The sequence below is a fragment of the Limanda limanda genome, chromosome 5 (assembly GCF_963576545.1).
Source record: "Limanda limanda chromosome 5, fLimLim1.1, whole genome shotgun sequence".
Classification (NCBI taxonomy): Eukaryota; Metazoa; Chordata; class Actinopteri; order Pleuronectiformes; family Pleuronectidae; genus Limanda; species Limanda limanda.
In genome coordinates, this window is record NC_083640.1 from 12,808,715 (window position 1) to 12,826,580 (window position 17,866).

Genomic DNA, 17,866 nt, shown 5'->3' on the forward strand with positions numbered 1-17,866 from the left:
CTGTGACAGGAATTACAGGTTCCCCCTTCAACTCTGCTTTGTTTTGGTGGCAGACTTGACTGCTTGGCTGGAATGTGATTACCTCAACGTTCTGCGGCTGGAGCACAATCAAAGCCTCGCAATGGTGAGGTATCGTTCCCCTCTAAATGAACCAAGCAGCCAGTGTCGTTGTTTATATCTGGCCTCTTTAACTGGGGGTTCATCGTGGCAGTTATCGTCATTATATCTCAGCGGTTGTTTATAGTTATTCATATACATCACAGCTCCGACTGCATTCAGAGACAGAAATGAGCACTACGCAGAAAGGGAGGAAGTGTAAGCTTCCATTTGAAGGAGAAACTTCATGAATAGTGCATTGACACCAAATGGAGCATGCGTTACGCGTCGCATCTGCATAATTGCACACCTGTAACCGCAGCATTGTTATGACTTAATTTATGTCTGCACGCTAACTTCAATGCTTTTTGTCCTATTTTCATTGGCCCGACATCTCACAATTGGAGCACTGGGAGTTTATCTGCTTGGAAGTCTTTTGGAGAGTCACAAACTTGCTTTGTTGTCACTTGTCAATGTGTGAGTCAAGAGCAAGGGTCTATGTTTGCCAGTGCACACAGCAGGGGGCTCTGCCTTTAAGAGGGTCTCTGTAATACCCAGGGAACAATCTTAAAGTGTACGAGGGGAAAGAGAAGCTCCTGAGTAGTTTTGAAACCTCACGAGAAATAAAGAAAACAGAATAAAAGTGTGGTGCACTGTGCTGAGATGCACTGTGCTGTTCTGCAATGTGAGCCATATCTCATACATTACTTCAGTTTGTTTGCTTATTTGTTTAATCTACTCAGGGCTGTATTTCCTTCTGTCAGAGTACCGTGACATAGTATATGTTGGCCTCTGACCAGGCCAATTAGTTTGATGTATTGCTGTCTGGATGCTGTGTATATTCAGCAGAGGAAATAAATCTGCATGCTTATGTTTCTCTCTCTGTTGTTCTCTCTGTGCTTCCAAATGTCGCCGCTATCTTTCCATGTGACAGCGAAATGCAAAGTGGAGCCTTTTTTCCATCCTGCATTGACTGTGTGTGTGAGACAGTTTTAAAGTTATATGTTTGGGTTGGGAAATGGGGAATACATCAGGCAATTGTTTGTAGGACCATTTAAATTTTTCCATGAATACGAATCAAAATTCACTATGAAAGAAGGTAAAATCTTGAGTTCGGAACATTTCACACCCTTAATTTGTCATCTAGGACCTATTGTTCAATACATAACAAACCTCTTTGTTTAATATATTGTTGAGATTAAAGATATTTCTGCACAGCGTGTACAAATATCTTAACATTACAAACAACACCCACTGATTTAATCTTATTAAAATGTATTGTGGGAGACTTCTTTTATATTACTCCCTTTAATCTTCCATCACAGTATGAGATATAGTGTTGTACTGCACAAAATGACCTATTTTAGTCAGTAGTGCCTCCTTTATTATTATCTACTTCTACATTGTTGACACAGTCATGTGAGGCTCATGGAAATGTTAATTTAACGCATCCTCTATGAAACACTGCACTTTGGTAAACAAGATGTATTCAAAAACAGTAAACATTGAAATGTAAAATATATATTTTATACTTTTTACTTGTCTTAGTCAATTAAATAAAACATGAAAGACAAAGTCAGATGAAACTATTCATCTCACCTTCAGGTACCTATGATTTGAGCCCTTTTAGGCAGTACAGCTGTCTCATTTAAACCTCAGACATCCAGGGTTCGGGCTTCTCTTTGATATTGAAGTATGTAATATCATCATGTAGAGATCTAAGGAGCCCTGTAAGGCCAGCAGAAAAAAATGTTGGGGAATTAAAAACATCTCCTAAAAACTGTCAATTCGTCCAGTGCCGACCGGCCCAACAAATCTAACCCAAGAGTATAAACCATCTGATGCAAAATGTAAGTAACCTAAGAACCAAACCGAGATTTCATCATAGGATCTGCAGGTAACTCTTGTTGGTGTGAAAGTGCATTTAACTTTTTTTAGAAAGGACGTGTAGAAATTTGCCTGCAAGGAAAAAGCCTACGCTTTGCCAATGAATATATATGCAACGGCCAGGCCTTTTGGAATACGGTGTTCTGGACAGACAAATGAAAATAGTTTGGCTGCAGCAACAGTTATGGTTTGGGGAATACTTCACTGCCTCAGGGACAGGGCGGCTTGCAGCCACCGATTCAGCTATAAATTCAAGATACTGCAAGGCCATCTGTCCGAAAAGCTGAATTTGAACCCGAACTGGGACTTTCAGCTGTGTATTGATTGTAAGCGCTCTAGCAAATCCACAAGGATTGGCTCAAAAAGAAGAAATGGAACTTTAAGGAGCAGCCGAGTCAAAGCCCAGATTTGAATCCCATTGACATGTGGTGGGGCTATTTGAAAGGGGCTGCATACACAGGAACATTCTCGAACATCTTGTAGCTGAATGGATTTTGTACGGCAGAGTAGTCAAAAAAAGTTACAGAGCCAATGTCAGAGACTGGTGTGCATTTTTGCAAAACGCCTCCAAGAAGTTATTTCTGCTAAAGGGAGAATAACAGCCACTGAGCCAAGTCTGTACTAACTTCTCCACAGAGAGATATTTCTGTTATCTGTTAACACTATTGTTTAATAAATGATTGAAAACTCTTGGTTTCCCTGTTGCTTTGTTCAAGTACTTCACCTTTATCTGTGGACACTTGTAATGAAGAAAACCTCTTTGTTCAAAAATGGTGAAAAGCCAACAATTTCCATGGGATTTTGTTGTTTCTTCACATTACTCTTATATTAACTCGTAATCTCCGAGGGGGATGAAATGTACAAAGATAAATTAATATAAATAGGTAAATATGGCGTTGCTATAATTATTATCACCATGGTGCATATTGGGGTTCAGCTTAATCTCACTTTTCAATAAAGTGAAGCCCAATTAAACCCTGAAATGTCAATATGTGTTGTGAGTTGCCTCCTTCCTGCTGCAACAAATGAGAGCATATTAAAAATTAACCCAAGTGGTGCAATGTGAGGCTCCGAAGCTGCTGCAGTGTGTGATTTCACTTGTGCTGAGGCAAGGTTGTAGATTTAGCCTTGTTGTTCAATATTCTGTGAATAATTGAAACTGACTTCTTGCGCCTGGTGTTTTTTATACAGTAAATCCTCTAATAACCTCCAAAGGAGAAAAAAAGGGGGGAAGCTGACGAGAATGTGGAAAGAATAGCATTTCCGGAAACCTTTTCACGTGTTCAGTATCTCGACCAATGACTCATCCTGCTTTTTCTCTCTGCCTCTCACAGGTGGACTTGCTCGTGCCAACCAAGGTCACAGGAGTCATCACCCAGGGAGCTAAAGACTTTGGCCACGTCCAGTTTGTTGGCTCGTACAAAGTTGCGTACAGTAATGACGGAGAGCGGTGGAGTGTCTATCAAGATGAGAAACAAGGGAAGGACAAGGTAAGTGGCCTTCACACCACAAGACCATGATGACGCACACAAAGACAAAGAGGTCTAAACAGATGCATCAACATACTTAGTGTCGAGACTAGGTATAAAAACATACATTGCCATGTACACAAAGCATATATATTGAAAAATACTGTGGAATTATAAATGCATGCGTTTGGGTGCAGTGAGTACTGAAGTTTTGAATTATATATCACACAAGAAGGTAAGAGCCAGTGTGAGTGGAGGGGAACAGCATCAACAGAACGATGCATAGGAACGAAAGAAACCTGAAGCAGACAAAAGCAAAAAGCAGTAAATGTAGAGAAGAAAATAAACAGGTTTTTCGTTTGAAAATGTCCATTTTTGGACCCGTCTGTTTCTCTTCTCCTCTTCCCCTCAGCATCTCCTTATCTGTGGCTCAAACTGAGGTTGCCTGGTCTGTCCTGTTGCCTCTCTCTGGTCTAGGATCAGATAAGACTTTGCTGTCAACCTGGCTTGGCTGGTGCTTTGCCGTAAATCTTGTTTTACGGCCTTTCAACAAAGTACACATGTCCGTTCCAATCGCCCACGACAGCAGCGACAGTGCAAGGCTGCAGCAGCCTCTCTGCTGATATCAGGGACAGCTGCAGGCACCAGGTTATAGCTTGTCTTTCAGATTCTGCAGGCAAGAGGGGGGGGGGGATGTGGGGGTGTTTACTTTTCTCTGTTGCTGCATTATTGGAAGATAAAGTCCAACTTCTGCTCATTCACTGATTTTGGATGTGTTTACTCACTCGAGAACCTGAGATCTAGTACATCTCATACGTATGTGTATATAGCACCAACAAAACCACAATGGAAGTGTTTGAAGTTATTATGAGATGTACACTGAGATCGTGGAATGTAGTCTATATTACGTGTTCTATTTTAGTCTGCAGTGTCGATTAGGTTTTCATCTATGGAATTTCTTTCCTATTTTTATCAATGGCAGTAATATTTCACTTTTGAGAGCATCATTTATTTTCTTAATGTTCAGATTGTGATGCTTTCCCTCAGGATTCTGACCTGTCTCTTAAATACCCCCCCGCACACGTGCAAATTTACTTTTGCATCTGCTCCAAACTGTTTGTCTTCAGTCAGATTCACTGTTGTGTGAAGTCCTAGTAACAGACCTTCTCCTTTTTATCAGTACAGTTACAGTGTATGTAAATATCCTGCCAGAATTTGCCAACCAACAGAATGCCAGACATGACATTGACCAATTGAATCATCACTGCCTCATGGCGGGATTTACTTCTTACCGTGGCTGCTCAAGTAAGCACATACAGGACCTAACAGTATTATTAATTTAATAGAGCTCTCTCAGGACATTAACTTCATTCACAGACAACTGTATCATCTCTGCCAGTATTAATTCAAGTGAAGAAAGTCTCCGTCTGAGTCGGAATGGTTGACCTCAAAATGTGTGTCATTAGCATTCTCTACAAATTGTTTCATTTCAGTAGCTTCTGCAAAAAGACATTGCACGTTATTTTGCAGTTAACAAACGTTCACTCATAAATTGCATGAAGCTTATTTTCTTCTCCAGTGTCTCAACAAACCCAGAGAAATTAGAAGGAACTAAAGTCGTATCTCAGGGCGTGTGTTTGTGTCGAGTTTTACTTTGGCAGAACAGCACAAGCAGGGCGCTGGGGAGCGCTTCACCCCTACGCTTCATCAAAAAGGCGTTGCTCATGGGTTTTGTTTCTATGACAACAAAACAAAAGCACAACTACTCACCATCAACAGTCAGCGTCCAGGAGATCTGCTGCCACAAATAGTCTTTTCCAGCTTCTGTCTGACTTATCACACTTCTGAGGATAGACAGACACGGCCAGGACAAGCCTCAACGTTTACTGTGTTACCAGGGTGACGATCTCTGGTCCATCCCATTGGTTGCCTGAAAAGGAATTAAGGCAACAACACTTTATGAAAGGTTCAAAGGTGTAAAGCTCAGAAACAAGACGCTGGGTGCCTTTCTTTTTGGCGGTCGCATAAAGCTGGTTACGCTCTCTCTTCACTTGGAACAATTTAACTGGCGCTGAAGAAAAAAGACAAAGTGGAGACCTGCTTTAAATCTCTTATTATCAGATTGTATTTTTTACTGAGATTGGAATAAATTGACATAGATTAAGATTTTAGCTTCATCAGTAACTGCAACATCAGTATAAGTAACATATGAAGATTTGTCAAACTTCTCCAGTGGCATTCTTTATAAACCATTGTACCTCATAGAAATTACTTTAATATTCTATTGAACATATGAGCTCACTACCTAATATCGCTAGTCATTTTTCCCACTCATAAACACAGAAATGTGTGTAACTTATCACATTAGGACCTTTTGGTGTTGATTGTGTCTTTGTTGCTTAGCAACAGTGCTCACATAATTAAGTGCAATTAAAATATAGGGTGTAATATGCACAGCACATTATCGTGTATGTATTCCCATGCTGCAAATGTGACTTAACCAATTAGAATTGAATAAGTAATAGCACCATTCAAATAAAATACTTATTTGAAGTGTTTATGATCAAAATCCTTTACAACACAATTATCATGTAGAAACTTTGTGCAATCATTTTCATGAATAAATAACTGTGAATTTGTTTGAAAGTTTTATAAAAATTAAGTGGGTTGTTTCCCACAGCTGTTTGCATTATTCAACACTTGACATTCCTGCATCTTATTTGTTTTCTTTTCTCACCTGCCCTCACTAAAAGCACCTGTCAGACCAGTGGGAGGCATGCACCGCTTCCCTCTCGCTTTCTAAACCAAAATCAACTGCTTGAATATTTCAAAGCATAATATTTTGTAAGCAAGTCTAATGGTTTGCACAGATAATTTAATCTGAGAACTTGCTAATTTTTTTGGTGTGTCAGTAACATCTCAAAGTTAAGGCTCACAAGAGACTGCGAGTGCAAGTACCAACCTTTTTTTAGTATTTTATTTATTGTATGAAGAAACATTTTTTCCAGATTAAATCTTTTATGAATATTGCCACATATTTATTTATGAATGCGTTTTTCTTCCAAATATTTGTACGAGAATCATTTTTAATAAGTCCCTAACGTCTTAAATTCTGAAGTTGCTTATATTCCGTCATGTTTGGTTTCAAAATGGTGGTGCATTCCATGCTCTGCAGTCCGTGCACATACAAGCTATGATGTTTGCCTCTCTCATAAAAACTGATTCTGAGCCATTTGTGGAAGTTATGTGGCATCTTCAACTGCCATTTTAAAATAAGAGTTTTATTTTTGCTTGGCTCAGTGTGATAAATCTAAACACTGAAATATGACAGCATCTTGTTAAACCAAGTAATACTCCGATATCAATTTATGCCCTTATCCTTGTGGCAGAGCCAGTGCAGCAGCCGAAGGTCGGGAAATGTTTTTTTCCATTTGTGCAGTCAAGTTTCTTGCTTGAGGAGCTTATAATTTCAACACCCATGATTATCTTTGGATACGGGCCATCGCAGGCTCAGCATGATTTTCACTCGGGCAACCTTTCTGCTTTCTTTCCAAGGGGCTGGCAAGCGTCATCTGAGGCAGAAGGAGAGAGAGGTGCCTGTGACACCTCAGGAACCTGTTATGTCTCAGGTTTTATATTTAAATCAAATTTTAAGAATATAAAAATCAGTGGATCACAGCACCTTAACCAGCTACACATTATTTGAAAATTATACCAGACATAAGCCATCTCTGTAATCGTTTTTATCTTTGGCTGGGTATAATTCAGAGGAGGACAGGCAGGATGGCCAGTCAATCTTAGAGTGTGTGTGAACTTTATATTAGAAGGCAGGCATGTTTAGCAAAGCGTCTGAAATATCAATCAGTTTGTCCCTAGCGGAGCCAAGGGGCTGTTCAGATGTAGGATTCTTCAAGGTGTTTTCCCCCTTCAGTCAGCTGAGGCAGCCATTAATGTCAGAGGACACATTAGGCTGTTGGATTCCCGAGGGTCCTCCTGACATACCACAATACTTGACTTGGCAGGGGTATACTGTGTATTTGTGTGTGTGTGTGTGTGTGTGTGTGTGTGTGTGTGTGTGTGTGTGTGTGTGTGTGTGTGTGTGTGTGTCTGGATCTTGGTGTCTGGTTCGGGCACAGTGGTACAGGCTTGTAAGTATTCTCCTCAGCTCCCCCTCCAGCTCCTGTGTGGCAAAGGCTGCAGGCGGTTACATCTAGATTGAGAGAGGAGGCTCAGTCAGAATACAGATGTTGTCAAAGCGGGGCATGGTGATACACACACACACACACACACACACACACACACACACACACACACTCACACACACACACGCCACAGGATCCCTCTACACCCACCACCTTGTTTGCCTTTTTTCTTTTTTTACACAGAAATCCCAAATACCTCTGCTCCGCACTAACAACTGACAAGAAACAACACACCCCATTGTTTGAACATAATTAAACTCGGATAATTTCCATAATTATATCGGGTTGGCTGCTTTCCCACATGCACACACTTTCTACACCTGGGGTCGCCACGTTGACTCCTCCTGCACCTCTGGCCCTTCCCGGGTATCAATATTTACACACTTCATAAGTAATTGATTTATGTTTAATAGTGTTGCACACAGGTGACACAGGGTTAATTAGCCATTAGAGCCTTCAATTCCCTCCAGGTCAGAGGTTAACTGACTGTTAGATGACAGTCATCTTAAGATAAACCGCTTATATTTATATGTTCTTTTTCTGCAGTCTTGGATAATATTGTACGGGACATTAAGTGTTCATGAGGGTTTGAAAAACTCACAACTACATAACTTATTATCAAAAAGGTGATCATCTGTGCATTTGAGCTTAATTGAGCCTCTTCTAAGCTATCGCGCTGCTCTTGACCTTTTAATCTAGACGTGGTTGAGTTGCACTCACATAACTGCACATGGCTCAGGCAACAACAGGGCAGAGGGCAAAAAGATCTGAGCGAAAAGATCTGAGAGACCTGCTCCCCTGACCCGTACACCAGGTTTAAATAATGGAGCCTGGGCAAGTATAGAGTGTTGTATCTCCAGAGGCGCCCTGCCATGGTACAGCACACCCGTGGCTCCACCGGCCTGGAAAATCAATAGGTGGGAGCAGAGTTGTGGCTTGTGGTTCAGAGGGAAGTCACACTGAGAAATGCCCTGGATGCTTTTGTCTTAACTATTGGATAATATGATTATGCTCGTAGGCGATGCAGCAAGACTTACCCCCAAGTAGTTCTCACATATGTGACAAAAAGTTTAATCTATAAGAAGTAAAGAGGCCTTGGATGAGCTTGTTTATAAAGAACCAAAGGGTCTACTGTGTCGAGGCTGCTGCTGGACTTGTGCTGTTTGACTTTGGCAAAAATACTCAACTTAATCTGACAGGAAAAACTGCCACACTGGTGAAGTATTTCAGTTGCAACTAGCACAAATACTACCAGTCAGCTCCAAATGTCAGTGGCTGGTGACTCTGCCTCTGATTCTCTGATGTCAGATAGACGAACCACTGGTCAGACACAGCAGGTTGGGCTTCAGCTGCAGTAGCTGCAGTATTTATTATGTGTTTTATGTTTTGTTATCTCATTACTGATATTAATTGGGACAAATAATATTAAGTACTTAATTCGTCTAATTAAACCCCTAAGTGTGAAGACAGTATTTACACACTATTTACAGAGGACGACAGGCTCTGCCATGGATTAGACGACTAAAGCAACAGCAGAACTAATAAGTTAACATGAAAATATTCTGGAAAATGCCTGGTTTACCACATTTTTGTAACCATGCCAAAAATATACTACAAGTTCAGCTCAGAAGCTGTTTCGGTCGATGTTGTTAACTTTGACTGTGATTTTTTAATGAGATGACTGGAAGGTGTCATAACCCAGCCTGTGGGACATGAAAAAGATGTAACACACATGTCAGCAATGCCAGCAAAGTATTTATATTTGGACTGTGAGGTGGATGAGTCAGTACCATCAGGGGTGTAAATGTGGATGCGTTTGAACCATGTGGTGAGAGGTGTTGTAAGGTGTAAAAATAAAGCCAAAATACACCAAGAGGATTTGCAGGCAATGACAAAAGGGAGAGCCTCAAAATGAGAATAAGAAAAAAATTCCTGCAAAATATTGAATCGAATGGATTTTGTTGAAATTTGCAAACATGATTCAGTAAGGCAATGCTCTTGATTACTTGAAAATAAAAGTATGTGTTGTTATCATTTATTTTACTCTAAATTAAAATGCTTTCAACGTTAACTGGTAAGTGCGAGGCAGTGGTTAGCATCCATTATATTATTAAATGATGTTAATTCCCTGACAGTCATTTGCAGATGATTTGTTGTCGTGGATAATCTCATCATGTTGCTAAAGCTTTTTCTTTTTCACTTTCCACAATTTTGTCCTTTTTAGGGAGAAACTTGACATATTCTGCTCCAGACAGTTTTTTTTGGAGACTTTGCCTCTGACACTGTGCACATCCTCAGACAATTGAGGAGAGATTCTTGTCATATTTCTATCAGCCACTGTTTTTGATGGCCTTCCTGTCCAGCTCTTTACATTTGGCTGTCATGCACCCTGGTTGTCATATCTATATTTCCAATGTCAAATGTTTATTGTCCTACTCCAGCATATGGTAGAAGGACAAATGAGGTCAACACAAAATGGTTAAGTAAGTTTTAGAATTGTATGCTTTGTGCTGGGTTTCAAAACTTGGAACATGGAATGGAGAGGAAATTGAGAGGGAGTGTTGGTCCAGCCCAAAGTTCTGGCATAGGAAGAGGAAGCACGGCTGAGCCCGGGCTGTTTTCAGCTGGGCAGGAGAACAGCTGACTCAGATAAGGGATATCATCAGTCAGTGAAACTAACGTTTTATGGAACATTTTAGGTCGTAGGAGAGTGTGGCAAAGCTGCTCAATGGCAAGGCACCAGGAGCGGATGAGATCCACCGGGAAAGGCTCTGCAATTATCTGGGCTGTCTTGGTTAGAACACTTCTTCAAAGTCACATGGAGGTTAGGGACAGTGCCTGTGGACTTGCAGACAAACATTGTGGTTAAACAAATTGCCAATGTACCGGAAATCGTAGGTAGCATTGGTACTGTTTTTAGGGTACTTGAGGGGTTAGTGTCATTTTGTGGTATTCACGGAAAATAATCAAAGACATCCGAGGTGGGTACTGGCCTCTACCAAGGTTGATCATGTTACCAAATGTTGGTCAAACTATCTCTGCTCTTTGCAGATGATGCGATTCTGTTGGCTTTATCAGACCGTGACCTTTTGTATGCGGTGGGGATGTTGGCAGCGGTGATAAGGGTTAACCTTTCAGAGTCTGAGGCCATGATTCTCTGCCTGGTTAGAGGGACATCTGTATTACTTTGATTGACCTGCTGCCACTTTGATTCATACCTGCATTAGTGGTAGAAAATTAATGGATTGATAGATATTTTACGACCACTAAGTACTTTTATGGGGCAACTTGCGAGGACATGTAGAAGGAGAGATGGCCTGCCAGTGTAATCCTTGTTTGACTACAGTCTAAACTCAATGTTGCAATTTAGAATGAGAGAAAAAGGAGAAACAGGACAGAAGAGGTTGCAGGAAGAAAGTGATGAAACAGAATATAGAATGTAAAGCTGCTTAAGTCTGTGGTAGACATCAGAAGTAATGAAAGTAGTCAGTTGTCACATGATTTCAATGTTAGTCTTCAGTAAGTAGCTCACAAAAGGACTAAAAACACGCGGAAAATCACATGAAAGTAGTCATATTAATGAAAACATACACAAGTGCCGGGAAGAGGAAGCAGAGGTTTCATATCTTGTCACATTACTGCATCTTGATCTGGGACAATTACATCTAATGAGTCCAGCTGCCATAGGAAATGTCTCACAACCTATCCTTACTGTTTACAGTTTTTTTCATGCTACGGCTTTTATATAATCTCAACAATACTCTCTCCTTATATAGATGTATACATTTATATGTTTCAGTTCGGTAGATTTTATTTAAAAATATAGAATCAAGAAAGCAGCATTGGGCTCAAAAGGAAATGAAATGAGCGATTATAACATTTCTGGTATTTACATTTAACATTTAATATATCCCCCAGATAAGCTATTATAAGAACAGGTGAATAATTACAAAACAGCCTGAAAATTACTCCAATTCTCTGTGGTTGCAATCACGGAACAAAAGAAAAGGAGGAAATAATTGCATGATTGTTTCATATTCTCTACAGTTAACTGAAAAGTTAAATTGTTCGTGGAATAGTTAAGCTTAGTTTTCTCACCATCATGTACCTAACTCAATCAAATTTAATTTTAAAATGATATAATGCAGGCTTACTTCACATAAAAAAACTACAATTTATAAAGGTTTTTTCAACTGATCTATATTACTGCTTAAAATCCTGTTTATGTAGCCGTTTGAGAGAAGTCTCCAAAAACAAGAGTGGGCAAGTTTATAAAAATGTTTTTTGTTTCATTAATCGATCAGCTTTGTAACCATTTAGTCTGAAGTTATTTTATCTTAAAGTGGAGTAAAAAACAACTCTAAGCTTCTTTTTCATGAGTAGACAAAAGGCACATTGATGTTTTCTTGATTGTCATCTGTAAAGAACAAACTACACTGCACATCATAACAAGTCCTGCTGAGCGGCACCAGCCTCTCGTGGACGAAATGAAAGGATTCCTGTTGTAGCTCTAGAGTTTGCTCTCTATTTGCTAATGAAGCATTGACACATTTTGTTTGATACATTTTCCCTCTGAATTTCATATAAGTATATATATTACTGTTCATCGCCAAACTCTTTTTTACTTAAAACTTCATTATAATCATCCTTCTGTTTTAGGATGTAAAATGTCCTTTAAAGTCTATTAATTGATGTCCAACAACCAAAAGTCTAAAATTTCTTTCTTCAAAAACCCTCAATGTCATTTTTGGTTTACAGCCTTTTTGTTGTTACACGTCTTAAAGTAAAACCTTTGAGATCATGCCTTGACTGTTTAAATCCAGAACCAACCCTTGTGATAATTTAAAATGAAACTATTGTCAGAGCTGTGCTCTAAAAAAAGGTCGACCCCCCGTCTCCAGCACCTGCTTGGATTAAGCCTGCTGATTTTACATTCCACACAACAGTGAATCCCATTTCATCCCAATTACACAGACATAATCATGTCCGTTTAAATTAAATGATCATATCCTTAATGAAGCAGTCCCAGTAGATACATTTCTTCCTAATATACTTCATTTTACTGTCTATTAAGCTCACACCAAAGCTTCTAATAATCAACAACAAAGCATGTGTCCCAGCATAACAATTATCTTTGTTAATCCTTGAACCAGTGTTTCAGCGCCCAGTTAAAGACTCTTTAAGGCCACTGGATTCACATAAAATTGGTTCATACATTGAAACCTCTCCTGGCATCTTTAATGTGTTGAATGAAATAAATGTAATAACATTCTCAGTGCTTTTCATAGAAGGATATGCCAGTGGGTAATAATGTAGAACACAGGCTGAGGCTCATGTTTGCTGCAACAATGTACGTACAACAAGACATGAGTCTGTGTTAGTGTAACCGTCACCGCCCACACAATTCCATGTGCAATATATCCCCTAGAGGGCAGTCTAGAGTCAAGAGTTTTTGAAAACCGTGAGAATAGCAACGGTGGAGGAGGTGACACTGTACGTCACTGACTCATGTAGTTTCTCGTCAAAAAGTTCCACAATTGTTGAATTTTTTTCTCGTGTTCTCTGGTCGTCTCGCTGAAACTATTGGCTGGACTGCCCCCCTCGATTTCTGGTGGTACTGCTCCATTTCGTTTCTTTACGTTTTTTGAAAGATGTGCACAAAGACAGACAAATTGAACACTGACTATGGACAGAAGGCCCCGTCCACTTTTGTCTGCATAGTTAATGTTAAGCATAAATACGCCTTTTGTCTGTAATACAATATTTCATGAGAATTTGTCGCTAAAACTGGAGGAAACTGGCTTTTTCTTTTCTAGCATTTCTTATTGACGATTGTGTGAAAAATGTGAGCACGACAGAAGTGAACAAAAATAGGACCTACAGGCATAGGGTGCGTGTTAATAATGTCGCTCGGGGAGATAAGAGAAATCAGCGCTGCATTTCTGTCCCTAATTGTGGAGGTGGAACTCACAGCTGTGCCGCTCTAACAATGCAGACATTTCCTGCGGGTGGGGGGGTGCTCACATGTGTGGTGCATAAATGAACAGTAGCGAGAAGAATAAGCCTGAGTTCAGGGATTGTGCCCTTCAGATTGTACAGACTGGGTTTGAATCGAAGCTCTGATTAGCTGCACTTCATTACCTGCTCAGGCGGGAGGCCTTCAAGGTAACAAGAGTCTGGAGAAATCAGCTAATAAAAGCCTCATGAATGCTCTGCACCTGCCTTTTGGTCTGTTTTTTTTCCTCTCAAAGATATGTGTTCACAACTTGCTGACTCCTGAAGAATTGGGTTAACCTTTTTAGAGTCTTAAAATCCCCAGAAGCTTACCGCAGTGTTAAATTACATTTTTCTAATTGAGGTTTGTTTTTGTCGATCAAATCCAGACAAAAAAACCATCAATGCTCTGTTTTTGTCGTGTGGAAAAAAGAACGGAATGAAACCCCTCCTTGCTGGTGTTTTTACAGGTGTTCCAGGGGAACTTTGACAACGACACGCACAGAAAGAACGTGATAGAGCCGCCCCTCTACGCTCGGCTCATCCGGATCCTCCCCTGGTCATGGTACGGCAGAATCACTCTGCGTGTGGAAGTCCTCGGATGCACAGTGGAGGAGTGAGGTCCTGTCCTCCATCCTTCTTGCCATCGTTCCCTGCCCCTCAACATACTGGGGTATCTCGCCCAGTATTTTAAAAATAAACTGTGCAACCTGTAAAAAGAAATCAATTTCCAATGGATTTTTCAAGAATACGTGTTTGGTTGTGGTGGGTTGCTGTTTGTTCTTTTGTACAATGATTTAAAACCTGCCCCTGATCCACTTTTTTGTCTTTTTGTTCCTCCACTTTGAAACGTGATCCTTGTCTTTTGCTTTCTGAAGATTTACCATCCTGTTGGGAATGAACTTCTGTAATATATATGGCCGGGTTGGGGGGAAGGGCGGGGGTGGAGCCAGGAGAAGGGGGCCTCACTGTGGTTTTACCCTGTTGCCATGGAAGCTATTGTACAGTGTCACTTTTTAACAAAGATGTGAATTCTGTCTGCCGTGATTCATTGTACACGATTAACCGACGTCATTCTCCCACTACTAAGCGTAACAATACAACACGTTGTCACACCCTCAAATATATTTTTACTTGGATTACTTCCTCAAGCCTCTTGCTTTTACCCTAGTGGACACCGGCATTACTACATCAATCAACACACTATTAATGCTCCTGTATTATATGTAAAAGAGAAAGAAGAAATTGCATGGTTTGGAATTATAAATGTATACTATGACAAATCATTTAAAACCTCTAGCCCTGAGAGCTTTGATTTAGGGACCTATTTTTATCTGCATTTCTAAATAGTTCTGAAACATTAACACACACTGCAAAAGCTTACTGAAGATGGCTGACATGCAAGACAATAAACGAGCTCTGCAGTGAACCTCGGTACTCCAGCGATGACACTAAGGCTTATAGACTGTCTGTAGTTGAACATCTTAATGCTCTCATAAGAAGAACCCTTTTTCTTTTTTTAAGTGTATCTCTTTATCACTAAGCTTTTTTCTATATTTGAAATCACTGTTTGAGCTCGTTCCTTTTTTTGTATTTATTTAGATTTAGTGGTCACAGCTGTCGGAAGCATCCTAATATGTTTTTTAACGTTGTCTTGGAGATCGAAGTTCATTATAATTCAAAAGCTCAGGATAGATGTCGTTCACAGTAACTCACAACTGTCTTATATTTTGGGCCAAGATTTCTGTGTATTGTTTCGATTTCGAAGTGAGAATAAATATTTAAATTATGTCCATATGAGGATAATTGAAATAATAAAAGGAGTTCTTTAATTTCTTTACTACTTTTGAAATGATAAATGACAAGTTAATACATTTCTTTATTTTCAGAAGAGAGCAAATGTCCAAGATTAATAATATATAAATATGTGCAATTCTATCAAACCTATAACGATGATGAACCGTGGTAACCGTACAGAGAATTTTTAACAGCTTCTTTATTTCAGGGAGTTTAGTCTTTATCAGCATACTGGAATAAAATAATACAGTAATGAAAAGTGACAGCAGCTTGTTGCATATTCAAATGGTTTCAACAGTGAGGAAAGTGTTTCAGCGTCGCAGATAAAGATGCACTTCCACTGATCGTGTGTTATTTTAGCGCCGTCTTCAATAAGGCTGCTGCCGGTGACATCCTGCAGTAAATGAACAGTGCTGCTTGGCTGGTTGAATAAATGGAAGTAAACAAGTACCTGAGGTCTTTTGCAGCGGTTACAAACCTTACAGCCTTTCCTTAGACAGCGTTAAAAATAGGCCTGGATTAGTCTAGTGGTTTCCACTCTTGACTACTTTCCCCAAAGCTCTGGAGTGCTACAATAAGAGCTGGAAGGAGCTGTGTCTACTTCTATGCTTCACGTTTCACTCACTCACTTACTTGTCAGCTTTCAGTCAGTTAACCAGCCAATCTTTTCATACTGTTGGAAAGGAGTGTTTTTAGTCTGAAATCACAGCACAGCCTCTGTGAGAAAGTAAAAAAAAACTGTAATTTAATGCATCAGCCTTTTCAGATTTGGTTGACAGACTAGATTAGATAAACAAGCGTGCCAGAGTTATTCTCATCACTTTATATTTAATGAATAAGTGCATTGGATTCAAACATGGTTTTTGACCGACTTCTACACGCACACTGATGAAAAAGTGCAGCCGGAGAATATCAGGAAACGTGTCGCCCCCCCAAATATTGCAGAGCTCACTTTGCACCGTGGTGTTCCGGGGCTTCTCCAGCTGTCATTCATATAAAGTCTGAAAACTAAAACTAATATGGTATCTGGACAAGTGGAGCTGATAACATTCTGGTTTGGCAAATGAAAAATATGATATCAAATTATAATGGCCTGATGTGTGTGAAGATCTAAGGGATATGTTAACTTTCGTCAAGTTATTGCCGAACTCAGTCTGTACTATAATGTTACACTGAAAGACTTTGCTGTAACGTACCAATATGTGAAAATTGTTATTGGTGTAAATCAGTGATTGTCATTCCTTAGGACCATGGACACAGAAGAAGCCTAAACTGATCGTTTGTAACAGATCATTTGTCTTGAACATTTTCCACTTTGCTTTCTCTCCAAATGTCTGTACTTTGACCTGCATCTGCTCTGAGTGATCTTTGTAGTTCCCTTCCTGTGAGCCTTTTATCGCAAGGCAGGCCGTCCACAAAGCTCTGAGGAAGTTCTGCATGATTTATGAGTTTGAACGGTTCCGTATAACAAAGATGTCCGCCGGCACATTATGTTCCTGCATATCATAAAAGATCTACAAGCCTTTACTTTGTACTCGCCATGGATTGTCTTGTGCATTGTAAAACTTCATCTCAAGGGTTAAAATGGGGGAGGGGGGGGGGGGTTCACCAAGTGAAAAAGTCATCCTGTCTTTGTATTTCTGCGTCAGCTGTTCACATCTTCTTTCTTACCTCCTCAGTCTGAGTGTCAATCACTATCTAGAACATGTAAATCTGTTAGAGAGCTGGTGTAGGCCTGCAGAGGAGAGTGAGAAACTGTGTACAGTCAAATAAGATGTTGCTTCAAACAAAAGCTCTTTCAGTTTGACAAATAAAAAAAAACATCTGTGAAAAAAAGACTGTTGTTTTGTTTTGTTTATTCTTAAACATTCTTCTTTACGAAACGTACAGTGTCTTCATTTATTCTGTGTCGCCATCGCATCCAGTGTAACCTTAACTCAATGTGTGTATGCAACAATAACCAGATCACAAATAAAACCACAATGTGTGAAAGTAGACTTCTGGTTACACACTAGGTTTACAAATATCATTAAAGCGGTTGATTACTTTCCATTTGTGGATGCATCAGGTGATGACAGAACCCATAAGATTCACTCTCTGTGTCCAAACAGCGCTGGAGTAATAATGTGTAGCAGGTTGCAACAGAAGAACTTTAATAGTTGAAATATTTATAATGAAGTCAAATAATTTGCTTAATCTTCTCTGCAAACAAATAATTACAAATATATTTAAATTATTCAGATAAAGATCTTGCTGGATCAAGCTGACAATTTGGTTTTAAAACATCAAGTTACCGTCATTGACTTCCACTGTCTGGCTACAGTTAGTGGTTAGGGTGAATTTTCATGACTGTGTCCCAGGGGGTAGAGCGGGTCATCCTGTAATCAGAGAGATCACAGTCCTGCACATTCCTCATGTCAA

General features: G+C 39.8%; 1 protein-coding gene across 1 annotated transcript in view; it reads left to right on the forward strand.

Annotated features, from left to right (window-relative positions):
- The window catches only part of LOC133001705 (EGF-like repeat and discoidin I-like domain-containing protein 3), a 107,437-nt gene extending 92,820 nt beyond the window's left edge, over nucleotides 1-14,617 (forward strand). Inside the window, exons 9-10 of the mRNA XM_061071357.1 lie at nucleotides 3,318-3,473; nucleotides 14,119-14,617. Of these exons, the coding sequence (XP_060927340.1) occupies nucleotides 3,318-3,473; nucleotides 14,119-14,268 (306 nt within the window). The 3' untranslated portion in view covers nucleotides 14,269-14,617. The remainder of the gene's footprint in view (nucleotides 1-3,317; nucleotides 3,474-14,118) is intronic.
- The last annotated feature ends 3,249 nt before the right edge of the window (nucleotides 14,618-17,866 follow it).